Below are 20,409 nucleotides of genomic sequence, written 5' to 3'. Positions count from 1 at the left end.
TCCAGTATGTATTAATTTGTCAAATATACTGTGATTGTTTCACTCTATCCACCAAATCTTTGAATAATTCATGACAATTATGCTTCCAAGTGCTTCTTCCATGTCTGAACCAGCTGACCACATCTCCTGGCACTCAAGCAGCTTGTCCTCGATAGACCAGGTCCTATTTCTCCTCACCAGGAAAAAAAAAAAAAAAAGATGGCATTGCCCTATCTCACTGGAAATGGAATTTCATAAACAGTACTGATTCACAATGCAGATTCCCTGGACTCTACTCTCAAAATTCTGATTCATCAGACTCAGAGGTAGCTCAGGAACAGGTGTTTTTGCAAACTCCTCAGCTATTTCTGACTTCCCAGGTGGTGCTAGTGGTAAAGAATCTCCTGCCAATGCCGGAGATGCAAGAGAAGTAGGTTCAATTCGTGGGTCAGGAAGATACTCAGGAAAAGGTGAGTTGCAGCTACTCTGCTCAGTAAGGTCAACTTCTCTCCAAATACTACTTACATATCTTTGTTAAATTGAATTTGCTCACTGAACGATCTATGGCTAATACTCACCCTTCCTTTAAGATCCACATCAAGCTATCTTTCTCCTTGAATCCACCTTGGTCACTCTGGGACAGAGCTCTTCTTGAACTTACAGTACTGCCATTATTGTTCACACCTGGCCTTGGTTCTGAGTCTGTATCAGTAGGAATATCTGCTGAGTCCTCCCCAGGCTAGAAACTGCTCTTTCCTCTACGGACCTTGTACCAAATGTCATGTGGCTACAGACCACTCCTGCCACCCACCATAGCTATGGCTGATTTAAAGTGGCCATGGCTGAAAGTTGCCAGACTTCTCTCCTGGAGCCCAGAAAAAGAATTATTGCCTCTCTAGATATGGGAAAACTGGCATTATTAGCAGACATGTTCCCCTTTGTTGAGGAAGCTAATGTATATATACACTTGGTGAAATCTATGAAATAATAAAACAGAGACAACTACTTGAATCTTTGATTCCAGTTTTCCCTGAAGCCCAGCTGTATCTCTGGCTTACCAAGATACAGCTATTCAGCACGCTCACAGATTATGTGCAGAATTCTCAGAAAAATAAGTAAGTCTCATTTTTTGACTGAGCCATTTTACATTGTATTTTTGTTGCTTGAAATTAAAAGGGTCCTTAAATGGCTACTGGCATATAACATTTAAATCTTCATGTGTTCTCCCAAATGTCATAAATTCTGCAAGAGATATTTCCACTTCTTTGTCTCCAATTTCCTTCTCAGCCAACAATACAGATGTCCCCACCCTACTTTATGCTACTGGAACTGCTCTTAATAAGATCATCAAGGACTTAAGGTATGAACACCTATTTCTTTGATTTCCAATCACATCTACTTGTTTGTGTCCTTGCCCACAAACTAATTTTGAGTTCCATATGTTAGATGGTAGAACACTCCTTTGCCTCACTACACAAAAGTGTACCCTGGGAATTCTTGACATCTCTTATATGTTCTATCCCCTAATCCAAGATCTGCGAATTTTATTTCCTAAATATTTCTGTGACTTCTTAGCTTTATGACTAGCAATTTGATCTTTCGTTAGTCTCTATGTGCATAATTTCCTTATCAATAGAGCTATCATTGTTCTGTGGTTTGTTATGAGGATTGCAGAGAATAATGTATTTACAGCACTTAAAACACTGACTGGCACAAACAAAGTGTGGTGGTGGATGTTTTGTAATTATTACTGAATCAATCAATCCCCGAGTCCTGTCTACGATTCAGGTCTTTGTCAGCTCTGTCCTCAATCAGACAATAACAAACTCCTAAATATTTTCTTCCCTATACTCTGATTTTTGCAAGTTGAACCTGTAACCCTTCTACTTCAAATTCATCACTAATACCATATAATACATAAAAGTCAAGTTCCTCTAATATGACAGATATAGTCTTTCATGATTTGGCTTCTCATCTCTCCAAAGTCCCTCAACAAGGCAATTCCTCCAGAAAACCTTGGGAAAACTATTTCTTGCATCTCTGTACTTATTTTTGTAACCCTCTGGCTAAAACATATTTTTTTTATGATTTGGCTTGGTTGTCTCCTAACAATCCTTTAAGATTCAATATTTCCATGAAACTTGCAGCTTCAAGAGCTATTTTCAAATTCTCCTGTCAGTTTTCCATCAATTTTCCTTGTGCATAAGAAAGTTATTGCACCTGCATTGTATCATAATTTCTATTTATATGTCTGTGCTTCTCAGTGTATGAGGGAGAGAGACACATAAATAAGAACTCCCCGGGGAGGGCCCTGTGTTTTACTTGTGCTTTAAACCTCAGCCAAACCACGGTACCTTGCACAATGTTTGTTAACTGAAGGAAGGCATTATGAACCATTTGTGGAATTGGCCCAAACTTATGAATGAAAGATCCCAGAAAGTTCACATAGTCAAAAGTGGGAAAATATTATGAGAGTTTGACAAACTCTATATCTTTATAGCAGTCTCCAGATGTTCAGCTCAGTTCTATAGCTCAGTCATACCTGACTCTTAAAACCCCATGAACTGCAGCACGCCAGGCCTCCCTATCCATCACCAACTGCCAGAGTCTACCCAAATCCATGTCCACGGAGTCGGTGATGCCTCCAACCATATCATCCTCTGTTGTCCACTTCTCCTTGTGCCTTCAATCTTTTCCAGCATCAGGGTCTTTTCAAATGAGTCAGATCTTCACGTCAGGTGCCCAAAGTATTGGAGTTTAAGCTTCAACATCAGTCCTTTCAATGCACACCCAGGACTGATCTCCTTGCAGTCCAAGGGAGTCTCAAGAGTCTTCTCCAACACCACAGTTCAAAAGCATCAATTCTTCGGTGCTCAGCTTTCTTTACCATCCAAATCTCATATCCATACATGACTACTGGAAAAATTATAGCTTTGATTTGATGGACCTTTGTTGGCAAAGTAATGTCTCTGCTTTTTAATATGCTGTCTAGATTGGTCATAACTTTCCTTCTAAGGAATAAGCATCTTTTAATTTCATGGCTGCAATCACAATCTACAGTGATTTTGGAGCCCCCCAAAATAATGTCAGCCACTGTTTCCACTATTCCCCCATCTATTTGCCATGAAGTGATGGGACCGGATGGCATGATTTTAGTTTTCTGAATGTTGAGCTTTAAGCCAACATTTTCACTCTCCTCTTTTACTTTCATCAAGAGGCTTTTTAGTTCCTCTTCGCTTTCTGCCATAAGGGTGGTGTCATCTGCATATCTGAGGTTATTGATATTTCTCCTGGCAATCTTGATTCCAGCTTGTGCTTCCTCCAGCCCAGCGTTTCTCATGATGTACTCTGCATAGAAGTTAAATAAGCAGGATGACAATATACAGCCTTGACATACTCCTTTTCCTATTTGGAACCAGTCTGTTCTTCCATGTCCAGTTCTAACTGTTGCTTCCTGACCTGCATACAGGTTTCTCAAGAGGCAGGACAGGTGGTCTGGTATTCCCATCTCCTTAAGAATTTTTCACAGTTTGTTGTGATCCACACAAACAAAGGCTTTGGAATAGTCAATAAAGCAGAAATAGATATTTTTCTGAAACTCTTTTGCTTTTTCGATGATCCAGCGGATGTTGGCAATTTGATCTCTGGTTCCTCTGCCTTTTCTAAATCCAGTTTGAACATCTAGAATTCCACAGTTCAAGTTCCTTTGATGAATGGTGTGAGGAATTTTGCGCATTACTTTACTAGCATGTGAGATGAGTGCAATTGTACGGTAGTTTGAGCATTCTTTGGCATTGCGTTTCTTTGGGATTGGAATGAAAACTGACCTTTTCCAGTCCTGTGGCCACTGCTGAGTTTTCCCAATTTGCTGACATATTGAGTGCAGCAACTTCACAGCAACATCTTTTAGGATTTGAAATAGCTCAACTGGAATTCCATCATCTCCACTAGCTTTGTTCATAGTGATGCTTCCTAAGGCTGATTTGATTTCACATTCCAGGATGTCTGGTTCAAGGTGAGTGTGAGTGATCACTCCATCGTGATTATCTGGGTCATGAAGATCTTTTTTGTACAGTTCTTCTGTGTATTCTTGCCACCTCTTCTTAATACCATCTGCTTCTGTTATGTCCATACCATTTCTGTCCTTTATTTAGCTCATCTTTGCATGAAATGTTCCCTTGGTATCTCTAATTTTCTTGAAGAAATCTCTAGTCTTTCCCATTTTGTTGTTTTCCTCTATTTCTTTGCATTGATCACTGAGGAAGGGTCTTTTATCTCTCCTTGCTATTCTTTGGAACTCTGCATTCAAATGCTTCTTTTTCTCCTTTGCTTTTCACTTCTCTTCATATTGGTTAGGAATGCAATGAGCTAAAAGCATACAATTCTTTTTTTTAGCCAAATTAGGCCAGAAGAATTTTATCTTAAAATTGATGCCTAGATTTATTGCCTTAAAATATTTAGTTTTACATGTTATCTTTGGCTCACTTATTTGAAAATTAGCCAGAACTTTAAAAATTAGTTTGGCAATTCCTAAGGTACATTTTTTGAGGCTATGTGATGCAATAAGTCAGTTTAACTATATGTGGTAGAAGCAAAATAAAACAGAATTTACCCAGAGATTTTCTATCACATGGGGTGTAGCCACACAAGAAATGGCTATAGGATAGTATAACAATTATCCTGTGAAAGTACAAAAGCTGACTAAAATTAGAAGCAGGAACTACTTGATATTTTATGGAAAGTAATGTACGGATATTCAATAAATCATATCTAATCCCAGATCAAAAATTTCCTGATATAAGTAGAAATACTTCCAGAAACTCTCCAATTTATACTTTATCTATCCACCAAAAAACATTTAGAAATCCAGAAAACCTCAAAATTTGACATTAAATGGTTATTTTGGTAGGTTTTGTAATTACTTCCCCAAATATACACAGATAATTAAATTAAATTATATATTTTTCATATTTTTAAAAAAACAATGATCAGAGGCTGAACTTAAATGACCCTAATCACTTCCAAACAAACTCACTCCCCCACCACTGCCAACACATTTAAAATGAAAGAAGCTGAAAGTGACTTGGAGAGACTGAGTTTGAACTGTATTAAAAATGCAGAAATGGCTTCATGTTCTCAGAGCTCTATGCGTGTTCTGTTTCATTTCGTGATATAGAGATAAACAATTTTCATGCTGACTGAAAATTTGTTCATCACTTAACAGTGAATGCAGAAGACACACCAAAAAATACTATATATGTATAGTATTTTATATACCTTTATAATATATGTATATTACCATTTAAAATACTATATTCTTTCAACACTGCCTTTAAAATATTTTATTTTTTAAAAAGCATTAATCAGAATCTGTGAATCTGTTCAGTTTTCATTCTTTCCGGTTGCTTGTCCACTATTTTACCACTCCATTTATTTAGTCAGTCAGTTATTAAATACCTACCATAAGATAAGTCCTTGACTACCAAGATAAAAAGTACATCATCTGCCCTCAGAACACCTCCACTGCAAAGGAAGGAGGAAGACATACAATAAAATAAGGGTTCCTGGCACTGTTCACGGCAGAAGTATGGCTCATTTTCACAGAAGGGAGGCGGCAGTGGAACCAGGAAGAAAGAGTTTGCTCAACTCCAAGTACAGCAGAGCACGCCTGAGTCCGAGAACCAGCGTGTGATATGACAAGCATCCATACTGTGCTCTCCAGGTAGCTTTTGTTTGGCCGCTGATATTTTGGTCCTATATTAAATACTGCCTCCTACAAAAAACTATTATCATCATGATCTCAACAAATGCTATGTCATATAGCACTTTAAAAATTATTACTGAAATGGCACCGAATTTCTGCCAGGGAGTAGGGTTTTAAAAAGAAATTTTAAAAGGAGGTGATGTTTTAGACTGGCCTTAACAGATGAGAAAGTGTCTGCCATGCAGACAAACGAGAAAGTTGATTTCAAGATAGAGGGGCAGAAGAGCAAGTAAGGGAAACACCAGAGGACAGGACTTTCAGAAAAGCACAGGAGATGAACAACAAGTTTGAACCATTTGAAATTGCCCCATTTCTTAATAACCCCTCCTTTCCTGTTTCCTTCTAAGTCTTCAGTTTTAGCAAAATGTTTACAAGGAAGAGAACAATTTCACATCAAGGGAGGAAAACTAGGGCTGAATTCATTGATGCAGTTGCAATACTGCTTTAAGAATTGAATTGGTCTTTGGAGGTCTTTATTTTGTTCTTTTTCTTTTCCTTTACCCCACCCAAAAGAAAAGAAATTGGAAGAGTTTCTGTAAACAAAAGGCACTCAACATATATTTACTATTCACATACATTTAAAGTTCAACTTTGAAATTAGTTTTTTTTTGGTTTTCCTAGCTCTGTGTGAAATTCCTTCCTTAAATTAAAGCTAAATCTTATGAAAGTCAGCTTAAAAAATAAAAATAAAACTCAGAATTGCTTCTAGAGTCTACCTACCCTACCACCCATTTCTCCTTCATGCATGACTCAAATCCAACACATATATTTACTTAAGAAGTACAAATAATTTACTATATATCATAAGAAATTTTACAAATATCCACTCATTTATTTCTCAAGATGAACCTGTAAGGCAGCATTTCCTAGCCTTTTTGGCACTAGGGACCAGTTTCGTGGAAGACAATTTTTCCACAGACTGGGGGTGAGGGGGGATGGTTTCATGATGATTCAAACATATTACGTTTATTGTGCACTTTATTTCTAGTAATACTACATCAGCTCCATCTCAGATCATCAAGCAATTAGATCCTGGAGGTTGGGTATCCCTGCTGTAAGGTAAATACTGCTATTATCATGTTACTGATGAGAAAAGAGAGGCCAAAAGAAGGTACATACTTAACAAAAATCAACCCCTTACTCAGTGGCAGAAGCAGATTTGAACAAGGCATTCAAACTTACAAGTCCATGCTCTCAATCATTTCAGCTTGCTGCCTCTCACAATCCTCAGCTCACCTACCATTCTTATACCTTATGAAATAATTGAGTTTGAAGAATGAATCTCCAGATGAATTTGATGGGAAATTATTTGTGATTATTGTTTCCTCTATTCCACCTACATTTTCTAGGGCCCTTCCAGGCATTTGTTTGTTACCTACTCCTGGAATGGTGTCCAGTTTCTAGGAAAAGTACCTTTCTCTCATGGAACTCAGTGTTATAGTGATAGATTAAAATAATAATGTCTGATTCACAATTTCATGTGGCCAAGCTCCAATCACAAAATTTCTTTGTAAATCCCCATTCATGACTATATTTTTCAACTCAAACAGAGGCCATTCTAGTTTCCAGATCCTGCTTGGGTTTTCCATCATGACCAGAGTGAAACACTAATCATAACTGGATTTCTTAATACTTGATTCACATTCACGATGTTAAGAAGCTAAAAATAAAATTTGTGGCTACCTCTAGTTTTTTCATGTGTGCATATTAATTTAAATCATTCCCCTTTAATTATATTTAACACACATTAGAAATTTGGTAATTATAAAAGACCTCTAATTATCAACATTCATTATTATCACTATTATTAACATATATTAAGCACCCACATTCTCCTAAATGCTATACTCAAGATAAAAGGTATTAACTTCACAATTCCACTGTGAGCATGAGAGAAGACAATCTTCTTTTCCAGATAGAGAACAAAATTATACTTGTCTGCATTGACAGAGAGCCAGTGGATGGTTCAGGGATAAAAACTGGTTGTCTTAACCACTAGACAACTGGATAAACAAAGAATGGCTATAAAACTCTGTACTCTGCTTCTAAACCACATCTGAATCTATTCTTCTATAAATGTTCTTTAAATGTTCTTTATGCCTAAATCAGATTTTTTGTTTTTACTTTTCTTTTTGTTTTACGGTAGCACGTCTTTCTGCTGCATAGAGATACTTAAATTGTACAAACAGTCAAGTTACTTGAGACAAACTTTATAATATAAATTTTGGCATCAAATATAATACCATTTACGGGAGAAAAATGGTCCATGAGTATAAAATAGTGAAATGACATTTTTTAAGGAAGCAGCTCATAAACTGGCTTTAAGGCAGTTTCAAATGAAGATTGCCCTAAGCATTTGAACAATGATAGATAGCATCAATGGGACAAAGGTATGGACTCTAGGGTGCTACTTCCAAGGCTAATCTTTGGTAGAATGAAAAGAGGTTATACTTTGGATGGAAATACATTTGAAAATCCTAGCCCTGCTATTAATTAGTTATATAATCTGGGGCAAATGAATTGACTTATTTGAGCTTCTAGCTCCTGGCTTCTTCATCTATGAAACACAGTAAATAAAGTGGAACTTGCAGATTTTTATGAGATGAAATACCATATTTAAATATAAATAATGATGTGTCCACATCTGACATGAACTTGGAACTGAGCAAAGAAAGGCCCTCCTTCCTTGACATCCTGGGTAGTGTTACGTGGCCATCTGTTGGCAGACCTAGCATGCAGATTAATGCTATTAAAATTGCAATTAAAATGCTTTGTGGTTTAAATAGGCTATTAGGAAAATGTATTTCATTCTGTTCTTTATATAAACCTTTTATAAGTGCCCCCTGTTCTTTAGGAAAGATATTTCATTTTGGGTATGTGAAAGAAAATTTGATCTACTCACAAGGAGTTTAGTCTTGTAAGGGAGATATAAAATGTGGGAAATTATAACATGGGGTAGAAAGAATTATAATAAAGATATCAGTGCACCATGGGCAGGACATGGTTAATTCTGTACACAACAGAGAGAGGTTGGGGGGAGGAGGGATGAGTAAAAGAAAAAGACCACTGTACTGGGTTTTGGAAGGAAACTGCACATTCACTCTGGGGAGTGGGCATGAATGAGATTTGTCCCTTGCCTGGCAGAAGATAACAGCTGGGCAAAACACAGGGTTGTTTTGTGCACATGTGAGAAACTCCATGCAGCACACATGGAGTACCTAATGTGCTGGGGCTGGAGATGAAGGTAAACATCTAGGCTGAGGTTAGGTTGTAAAAAGTAAGGCCGAGAAGGCAAAAATAAACCCTTACTCATATGGTCAATGATTTTCAACAAGGATGCAAGGAAAGAATAGTATTTTCAATAAACAGTTCTGGGAAAACTGGATAGTCACCTGCAAAAGGATGAAGTTGGACCTTCACCAAGACCATATGCAAAATTTAACTCAAAATGGATCATAGACCTACACATAAGAACTAAACCTATAAAACTCTTAGAAGAAAACATAGGGCAAAAACTTCACAACCCCAAGGTTGGCAATGCTTTCTTGGATACAGCCACAAACAAACAGGCAACAACAAAGCAGACAAACGGGACTTCATGAAAATGAATAGTTCAGAGATATTAAAGGACACTGTCGAGTAAAAAGGCAACCTACAGAATGGAAGAAAACATTTGCAAATCACCTGAATACAGGATTAATATCCAGATTATATACAGAAATCCCCAAACTCAACAACAACAGCGAAAACATACAACCCAATTAAAAAATGCACACAGGATGTGAATGGACATTTCTCCAAGGAAAATATATGAATGATGAACCAGCACATGAAAAGATGCTCAACATCGCTAACCATTAGGGACATGCAAATCAAGACCACAAGATGACACCTCGTATCCATCAGGATGGCTATTTTTTAAAAAGCAGAAAATTACAAGTGTTGGCAAGGATGTAGAGAAATTGGAGCCCTTGTGTTCTGTTGGTGATAATATAAAGTGCTACAAAAACTATGGAAAACATTATGGTGTGCTATGTATACATATTATATAATATATAATAACCATTGATCCAGAATTTCTACTCCTGGGTATATACTCAAAATAATTGAAAATAGGGTCTAAGAACAATATTTGTACACTCATGTCCACAGCAGCATTATTCACAACAGCTAAAACATAGAGGTGACGCAAGTGTGTATCAATGAATGAACAGATAAGCAAAATGTTTCACATATATATTATTCACCCTAAAAAAAGGAAATTCTGGTACAGGCTACATGAATAAACCTTGAGGATACTATGCTAAATTAAATGAGCCATCACAAAAACCAAATATTTATGATTTCACTTATATGACATACCTAGAGTAGTCAAAATCATAGATATGGAAAGTATAATGGTAACTGCCAAGGGCGGGGGAGAGGGGGCAATTGGGATTTATTGTTTAATAAGTATAGAGTTTCCGTTTTGCTGTAATAGATGAAAAGAGCTCTGGAGATTCACTGTGTAATGGTTGCACAATAATATGAATGTACTTAGCGAAATTTAACCATATATTTAAAAATGACTAAGATGGTAAATACTAAATGCTATGTATTTCACTACAATTTAAAAAAAGCCACACCAAGAAATTTAAAAATATATCCTGGGAAGTGGTCAGTTGTTTCAGGGAAGGAAAGGGACATGATCAAATTTTGTAAATATAGTCAGATATTTATAGGTATATAATAATTTTATTCAGGAAATAGTGAGAAATCATCTCATACCAGTAAAACCTCATTGGACAAATTATACAACTTCTAACTAAACAATGTTTGTATTTAATGAGACTATTCAAATAACATTTTGACAAGATAAATGTATGAACTTTTAATAGATGTTCTAAAACTATGGTATTACACTGCAGCAATATCAATTGCTTTGGATGCCTATTTATCTTTGAATCTTCATAGAACATAGCTGAGTGTCAAATATATTTTATTTAAAAATTAAGGAAGCATGCATGATTGACACAGTGACTGAAATTAAAGGCAATGAAAAATTAGACAATACAATTTCTTTAAGCAAGTTCATCAATTCTGACTTGTGATACTTAAGAATCTACCTTTTCCTTTCAAAGGGGAATAATCCTTTATGATTTTTACAACAGATGCCACTTACCCATTCTTTGCTTGAAAGGTGGGGAGTTCTGTAGAGAAAGGGGGCTGGAAAGTCAGTTGGAAAATATCAGGGCTATGTCAGTCAGAAAATTGTCAGCTAGGTTGCAGGTTAAAAAAGATTTGCTAAAAGTAGTGGTGTTTTCACTGGTTCAAGTCTGTCACAAGGCTCTGGATTCTCTAGCGCCTCACACCAGTAACTTCAAAACTAACTCACTCCAGATGTCCCTAAGATCATCTAATCAGACATCAAAAGCTGTATGGTGACAAGCTCACACGCTGCTTACGAGGACGCTGTAAGTTTCCACAAGCATGAAACACACACAGTAGCTACTTTTAAAGTGTGATTCATCTAAATCAGAACTCTGTTTTAAAGTACAGAGCTATTAGGAAAGGGGCCACCCTCCTGAGAAAGAGAAAACTCTTTTAAATGTCTGTACAGTGTCATTCGACGAATAGATTTTGAAAGAAAAAAAAATGAAACCTGCTCTTCAGAAGAGTTTAGGTTATGAAGGGGGGAAAAAAAAAACCAACTCCCATCAGAAGAGATTTCTAAGAATTGCACCATGCTCAGGGAAAAAAAAAAATCCTTCCTTCCTTTTAATACTGATTGTCTTGTTACTTCTCAAGGTGAACACTCATTAACCCTTTTCTTCCTTGCCATCAATCTTCAGTAAATGTCCAAAACATGGAAGGGACACACAGCAGATCAGAACTTACAAGAGACACAATCCATACCCTTGAGCTTTCACTTTAAAGTAATACGATCTACTTGCACATTAGTCTCTGGAATTTAAATGTGCATATGTAGATGTATGTATGTTTCTCTGCTGCTGCCTTTGTGTGTGTACTTAGCTTTATAGATAGATAGATAGATAGATAGATAGATATAGATATGGATATTATTACCTTGAGAAATAAAAATAAAGCTTGGTGTTTTACATAGAAACATAGCCTCATTCTATGAGCACTTACGAATATTGAGACATGAAAAGGAAATTCAAAGATGAATTCATACCAATCAAGGTAATAATTTATATCTGGAACTGTGCAGATGCTACTTTGGGTGTCTGAGTCCTTAACAGTAGTTCATATAGGATTTTTATTTATTATTTCCTTTCAATTATACAAAATTTCTGTGGAAGTCATCCATGATTTAAATAATTTTCTCAGGATTAGAGAGTTATTGATGCAGTCAGGACACACAATCTTGACCTTTGGAATAAAGCTACCTTAAACATCACCTTTACTAAATTTCAAACAACACGGTCATGCTGTTCACATGAGATGTTGATGAGATTTTTGCTATGAAACACCTAATAAATGTTCTCATGCTCTTGAACTAATTCATATATCAAGATTGTGGTTTTTATTTTCTTCCAAATCACTTGAAATTAGAAGAACTTCTTGAAGATGCAATATGAGAAAAATTTAGAAGGGGAACTCTTTAAATGTGATGGGTATAACAGCGCTATCTCATCCAGACATTTCTAGTCTTTTGAAGGATTTTGTAAGCTCTTTGAACAATTATTAGAAAATTAAAAAGCTATAACTACAGAGATTACTAACTTTCAGATTATAGAACTCATAGTTTTATTGACAAAAAGGTAGAACTCAGATAAGTAACTCCATTGATTGCATACTAAATTATTTCCTTTGTTCACATTGCATAGACACTAACAAAATCAGGCTTTATAAAATGTTCACCTCTAGAATTATCAAGGTTTGTTCTTTCCTTTAAATTCTATTCTTTCTCAGAATCAATTTCTCTGATGGAGTCATTGCTAGAATGGTAGGAAGATAAACTGGATCTCACTTGAAATTTCTGACTTCAGCCACCCAACCACATTTTGAATTCCAAGAGGAGAACTTGTGTTTAAACATCTCTCTCCCCTTGACAACACTGAAAAACACAGGTTAACACACTGTCCTAAAGCAGAAAATCCTAACCTAAACTATTTAGAGAGCAAAACAGTATGCTATATAGGTAATTTCATAATTTGCACATTCTAATTCATTTATACATATGTGTGTATATACATACCTATGTATACACATACAAACACACAAATACAAACACCTTTACAAAATAGTTAAAAGCTGCTGAATGGAATTCATTTTGCCATTCTTGGAAGTAAAAGTTTTAATCATCTAAATCATATTAATGTGTCAGGCACTGTGCCTGGGGGCTTTCACTCACAAAAATGAATACAGCATCTCATGCCTCTAAGGAGCCTCGTCTTGTAACAGACATGTAAACAAGCAGTTATATTTGAGTGACATAAGAGCTAATAGAGATAGTACACGTGGTAATTCTCCTGAGAGGCCAAGAAGAGTATAGACCGAAGGCAAAGGACACTGGTTCTATGGTTAGAAATGTATGACTTAATGATTTGATTGGAGAAGGAAATGGCAACCCACTCCAGTATTCTTGCCCGGAGAATCCCATGGACGGAGGAGCTTGCTGGGCTACAGTCCACGGGTCGCAGAGAGTCCGACACAACTGAGCGACTTCACTCTCACTTCAATGATTTGATACTTGCTGGCAGATTGCTAGGGTTGATTGCTTTAGCTCTAGCCTTCATAATGAGGTTGTAAGCTTCCTGAGGACAGGGACCATGCCTTATGCTTTCTGGATGGCACATGGCAGAGGCATTGAACACCTAAGGGATTAACCAATTTATGTTGACATAAAGGCAAATCCATTCAATTTTCATTATGTGCAGACCAACTTTAACAGCTAGAGACGGCATATCATAGTTACCTCTGTAATTTCTGAGACTGAACTCTGAATAGGGATACTTCTTTTAGATTTTCTGGACTAGTTCTGGACTAGACCCAAAAAGAATGATGGGGGAGCACCTCATAAACAGGGGCACAATCCCCAGGTTCCTTCGTTAGTCATGGCATAGACATTAATGCAGTCTAAATCTGTTTCATCTACTCCTGAAAGGATTGATGAAAAACTCTTCTGCAGAATAAATTGGGCTTCTAGATTTCCCCCACCTGAACTTGAGTCTAACAAACATAACTGTTTCAGAAACTAAGCTACCTAAACTTGCCAAACTAAGTAAACATTTGGCCCCATGAAATATTGGATGGCAGTTTTATCTCTTAAAAACAAAGCCATATGAAAACCATCATTGAAATGTGTCTCCAAGCTCTGGTCTTATCAGCACACAGCGTGAACAGCTGGAGTTACAAACACCAGGACTATTATTAAATCACTGTGTCAGGAGAGAAAAAAAAAAAAAGGAAAACCTTTTGTAGGCTTCAGTATCTCTAAATAATATGATTATATATTACACGCTATTTCTCCCTCCCTTTCACTCTTCAGTATCCATCTCTCCTCCTGGGAAGACAATGGCTAGAGTTTTCTTTCTAATTTACATCAGTGTCTACAATAATTATTTTGTTCCCTTGTTTCTATGGCTACTTAATTACATATCTAATGGATAGAAAAATGATTTGGGCATTCAGAATTTTCATTGTTTCTATGTTGGGTGTTGACAGTCAGCAACCCACAACCAAAAGTCCTCTGACATGTCAGTGACAATTTGATGATTTTAATCCTAAAAGCTATTTAACTTTCTCTGTAATATTTCATTAATTCCTTTCATGGATTTGAAAATTTTTAATCTAAGAGCAACATTGGCTATAATAACTTCAATGTATGTGACATCCAAGGGAAATTTTTCTAATATATAAATTTCTAATATATATATATATATGCAAGACACAAAGACAGTGCTTCTACTCACTGGAAAGATTTTCTCTCACTGGAAGCTACCTGTCATTATCTTTGCCGATGAAATACCAAAACCTCTGAAGAACTGATATTATATTTTCCCTTCTCAATCCTATTGAGAAAGCAGGACCACTGGACACACTTCCTTCAGGGTGTCTTCCCAAAGGAATTGGTTCCCCTTACCCTCAATCTTACTGTTGCTATGAATTGTGTTGCTACTGACTTAGGAGCTATTTTTGACCTCTCAATGAGGCAATTCAAAAACTCCCATTTAACTGCACATCTTGGATTTACATTTTAATATATTATGTGCTCGGGAGGAAAGGTAATAATATATGAAATGACCTCAATTATTTAATACACATTTTCGACTCTTTGTGACTCCATGGACTGTAGCCCACTAGGCTCCTCTGTCCATGGGGATTCTCCAGACAAGAATACTCGAGTGGGTTGCCATGCCCTCCTCCAGGGAATCTTCCCAAGCCAGGAATCGAACCCAGGTCTCCCGCATTGCAGGTGGATTCCTTATCGACTGAGCCATGAGGGAAGCCCAATAATATGAGGAAATAACCTTAATTATTTAATACACATTTGGAGGACAGCAGTAATTTCCACTTCTTTATCTTTCATCATACTCTCAGAATTAGTGGCTTCCCCACATTATTTCATCCTAACCTGAAAACAAGCGGTTCTTGGTCTTTTACATTCCTTGTAACATCTGACAAGAGAGATAAAGCACCTTCAGGACACACACGCTGCTGCTGCTGCTGCTAAGCCGCTCCAGTCGTGTCCGACTCTGTGCGACCCCATAGACGGCAGCCCACCAGGCTCCCCCGTCCCTGGGGTTCTCCAGGCAAGAACACTGGAGTGGGGTGCCATTTCCTTCTCCAATGCATGACAGTGAAAAGTGAAAGGGAAGCCGCTCAGTCGTGTCCGACTCTGCGCGACCCCATGGACTGCAGCCCACCAGGCTCCTCTGTCCATGGGATTTTCCAGGCAAGAACACTGGAGTGGGGTGCCACTGCCTTCTCCACAGGACACACATACACACACAGACACACATACACAGACACACACACAGGCACACACACACACAGGCACACACACAGGCACGCACACGCACATACACGCACACACACGCGCACACACACATACACACAATGCCATAAGTAAAACTTCAGGGACTTAACAGACCCTCTGTAACCCATGCATGGACTTTCAATTTAACAACTTCAAAGACGACCATGTTATTTTTTGAAATAAAATGCATATATTTTAGATATAGCCTGAAAAACAGACCAGTATTTTCTTAATTTACTTTGGTGAATCAAGACAAATAATAGTTTTAGAACAAACGAAGAGAACCACCACAGCATTATCGTTTTCAGGAATCCACTTTTTAATTTACTCACCCTGCAGGATCATTTTGCCCTAGGGTTAAACATGAAACCATAAACAGTCATTAAAACACAAAACAACCGTGGTAGTTAACCGGATATTAAGGGGAAAAAAAAAATCACATCTGTTTTAGAGTTCTCTTCCATCGGCAAATTCAGGAACATCAATTTCAAGAACCTGGCTTTATGGCATGCCCTTAAGCCAAGGACACCAGGTTACAATCAAGGCAAGGAAGGCAAGAGGCCCATAACGAGGTTCTTACTACACTATCTTGCCCCCAGGATTCTCTTTCTTTGGTTCACAAGCAGTCAGTCGAATTGAATTTTCTATTCCTTGAAAGATAAATAGTCATATAATATTTGCACATTAATAATCATGCTATTCTGATTAACTGGATAGGTTTATGAAAAGAGGAAGGAAGGAAATAAATTTATCTGGTTGTACTCTTAGAGACAAATACTGAGGTTTAGTGGCTTTGTAATATTCACAGAATTAGAAATTTACAGAAGATATGATTTTTCTACTTTAAACCCTTTTAAAACCTCCAACTTGTTCGAGGCTATACATCTTAAATAACCAATCTGTAAAAACTTCACCAGCCAGAAAACAAGTGTGACTTTTCCAGCATTTCAAAACACATATCTCTGGACATCAAAGAAAAATCTCCCTTCTAGAGCAAGTCTAATGAAGTACAACTAAAAATAACAATCATCAACTGTGGTTTTAGAGGCAATATTTCAACATAATCAAACGTGTCAAATATTCATTCCTACAGCTTTTTATGCTGTGGGTTTTAAGTAAGTTTCATTTCTTGGGAATGATTGAATATAACCCACTTGGGGCTCTGCCATCTGTGAATTACTTACATATGAACACTGTTTAAGAGTGGGGATTTTGTTGTAGTTGCTTTTCTTCTTGGATATTGAAATGAAATGCAATAGAATGGGGCTTTTTAAGCAATTATTTTTCATATCAGTGGGTACATTATCACATGCTCCCCACTTTCATCATCCCTTATCAAACCATAGAAATCAACTATAGTGCAGCTGAAGTGGTAGAGGAAGCATCGGATAGAATTACAGAGTCCGAGAGACGGTGAATGTGTAGTCTCCAATTCTGTACCACCTGGGCTCAGGTCTGAGACACACAGAACCCTCTGGGCAGTGTGCTCCCATGTAAGAGTTGTGGTTGTTATGTTCCCCTGGTTTCCTTCAAAGACTGCTCCTCTGGTCACTGAGCAAACACTACAAGTGACTACAGGGCTATGTGTAGGGTGCCACATAATTTATCATCCATACATGGACACCTCTGAGAGTTAGCAAGGACACTATTAATAAATATGCCACATGAACTCAGACTGCCCCAGGCAAACCTAATCATACTGTTACCCCAGAGACGATGTGCAACTCAAAGAACTTTCTCTCAAGGGTCTCAAACCATTTCATTAGTGCTATATCCAATTTTACTTAGGTCTGAGCTGCTCTGTCCAATAGGAATACAATGTAAACCATGGATGTAATTTTTAATTTTTCAGTAGCTGTGTCTTTCTGTAAAGTACAAAGAAACAGGTGAAAACCATTTAAATATACTTTATTCAACTGAATTTACCAAACCTAGTATCACTTTGATGTGGAGTCAATAAAAAATGATCAATAACATTTTTTATATTACTTTTTTCATATTTCAATCTTTGACATCCAGTGTGTATGTCACACTTGAAATACATTTCTAGTGATCAATATCCACATGTGGCCAGTGGTTATGATACTGGACAAGCAGATGTAACTAGCATGTGAGTTAGGATGTACAGAGATAAAGGGAGATAGCTATAATACACAAAGTGTGTGCACTTTCACACATACAAATGCATTTTTCTTCCTGGTAAAAACAAAAACACATAAATGTCTTCATTTAGACACCTAGTGACTTTATTTTCTTGGGTTCCAAAATCACTGCAGATGGTGACTACAGCCTTGAAATTAAAAGACACTTGCTCCTTGGAAGGAAAGCCAAGACAAACCTAGACAGCATATTAAGAAGCAGAGACATTTCTTTGCCAACAAAGGTCCATCTAGTCAAAGCTATGGTTTTTCCAGTGGTCATGTATGGATGTGAGAGTTGGACCATAAAGAAAACTGAGCACTGAAGCATTGATAGTTTTTAACTGTGGTGTTGAAGAAGACTCTTGAGAGTCCCTTGGACTGCAAGGAAAGCAAACCAGTCAATCATAAAGGAAACCAGTCCTGAACAGTCCTCTCCGATTACCCCCAGCTTGGAACACAGTGGTATCATATTTTGTTAAGGATATAGAATGTAGCAGAAAGATAGTAGCCCTCACTTTGTCTAGGGAAAGCTTTACTGTTGAACTTTCAGTTGATCTCAACACAGAGCCTAAGTGATAGAAACATGGACCTAATATTGGTGGGGTTTCTGCATGTACATCATGGTAACACAGATCACACTTTGCTTTGGGGGTATATTAACATCATAAAAATAAGCAGTAAATTATTGTTTTTCTCTTTTATGTAATTCTCTCATTTTTATGGTTCTTCTCTTCCTCCAGTCCAATATATTTAGGCTTAATGTGGGCTCAATCAGTGGGCATTAAGCACACATACAAATGCCACACCACATACTGGTTCTGTTTATACTCATCATTAGAGCAGAACATTTACACCTGATTTTTGTTAAAATAATGTTCTATTAAATATGTTTCCTTATAAGGATGGAAACTGAGAAAATATTACCTCTAAAATACTTTCAGGACACTTCCAGGCTTACAAAAAGAAACATGCAAAATATTGCTGTAAACCTATTTAATTACCCCATGAGTTAGTATGGTGACCCCTGCTGCTGCCGCTGCTGCTAAGTCGCTTCAGTCGTGTCCGACTCTGTGCGACCCCGTAGACGGCAGCCCACCAGGCTCCTCTGTCCCTGGGATTCTCCAGGCAAGAACACTGGAGTGGGTTGCCATTTCCTTCTCATACATACTATTGTTGTTTAGTTGCTAAGTGAAGTCCGACTCTGCAACCCCATGAACATCAGGCTTCTCTGTCCATGATACTCCCCAGGCAAGAATACTGGAGTGGGTTGCCATTTTCTTCTCCAGGGATCTTCCCAACCCAGGGATCAAACCCACATCTCCTGCACTGGCAGGCGGATTCGATTCTTTCCCACTGAGCCACCAGGGAAGCCATCCTACACGTTACCAGATTCTTACTAAGAATATTTTATTTCACCCTGGGAGAATCCATTTAGTTCATTCAGCATCTCTAAATACCAAAAACACTGCCTTTTTTTCTGAAGGCATCATACACAGTGAGACTTAAAATGGAGAAGAGATTCACTTTCAGAAAAATTTTAAAAGAGGGTGCCATTATTGAAGATCACCTATTGCAATGATAGACAGCCGTCATCGAAAACCTAACCCTTAGGCGATTTCAGAGGATGAACCACAATTACAACTCTTCAAAGAAGATTGGGATTTAGCAGAAAAATTCCACAGTTTCATATGGAAAGAGGACATGGTCTCTTAGTAAACTATTCTCCACTTCACTTCTCAGTTAGAAGTAAAGCAGTTGTAAGCTTTATTAGGTGTAAGCACTTCAGTATCTAATTTTACTTTGCCTTCATTTGAATGTTGAGATGTAGAAACTGGGTATTGGTACCACATGTCTATGACACCAGCAGTGTGAAACCACTCACCATTATATGACTTCACACAGCACTGCATGAACACACCACAGACAGATAAACTCTCTCTCGGAGCATCATGGAGCGAGAGGATGAGGGATCCAACTGTATGGTGCACTAGTTAAGGGCACGGGTTCTGCAGCCAACCACCTGGGTTAAAGTCTTGACTTGGCCACTTACTAGCTGTGACCTTTGATAAATCAGTAGACCTCCTCCTGCTTCAGTTATATCATCAGTAAAATGGAGACAAAAGCAAGTTGGTACTTTGAGGTGGAAGCGTAGATGACAATGTAAAGCCCTTTAAACAGTCCTAGGCACACAACTGGTGCTCTATAAATAATAGCTCTCACTATAACTGTATACTAGCAATAGCTCATATTAGTTATTATTAATCTTATAAGTAATATTACATATCCTATTAAAAGGTTTCTAATTATCCGCTTACTTAAGACTGTAATGTCCCAGTTAGTTTATGTATAAGGCGCTTTGATCTTTTACTAGACATGCAAACAACAGTATACCTACTGGAATCACAGGTTTCAGACTCTGACCACCGGGGTGTGAAGCGCTTGACTGGGCATCAGCAGGTGGGCTTGGCGCTGGGTCACTGCTTCTCCTCACCAGCAGTGGAGTGCCTATAGGACAAAATAAGAGGTGAAAGGTCAAGACA

At 37.6% G+C, this 20,409-nt stretch overlaps 1 protein-coding gene across 1 annotated transcript in view; it reads right to left on the bottom strand.

Moving 5' to 3' along the window:
- PARD3B (par-3 family cell polarity regulator beta) overlaps positions 1 to 20,409 on the bottom strand; it is a 1,141,780-nt gene that overhangs the window by 591,886 nt on the left and 529,485 nt on the right. Inside the window, exon 4 of the mRNA XM_052664164.1 lies at positions 20,265 to 20,374. Within this exon, the coding sequence (XP_052520124.1) occupies positions 20,265 to 20,374 (110 nt within the window). The remainder of the gene's footprint in view (positions 1 to 20,264; positions 20,375 to 20,409) is intronic.

This window comes from Budorcas taxicolor, chromosome 2 (genome assembly GCF_023091745.1).
Source record: "Budorcas taxicolor isolate Tak-1 chromosome 2, Takin1.1, whole genome shotgun sequence".
Taxonomy (NCBI): Eukaryota; Metazoa; Chordata; class Mammalia; order Artiodactyla; family Bovidae; genus Budorcas; species Budorcas taxicolor.
Note: the sequence above shows the minus strand (reverse complement) of the source record. Positions and strands in the feature narration are given on the sequence as shown.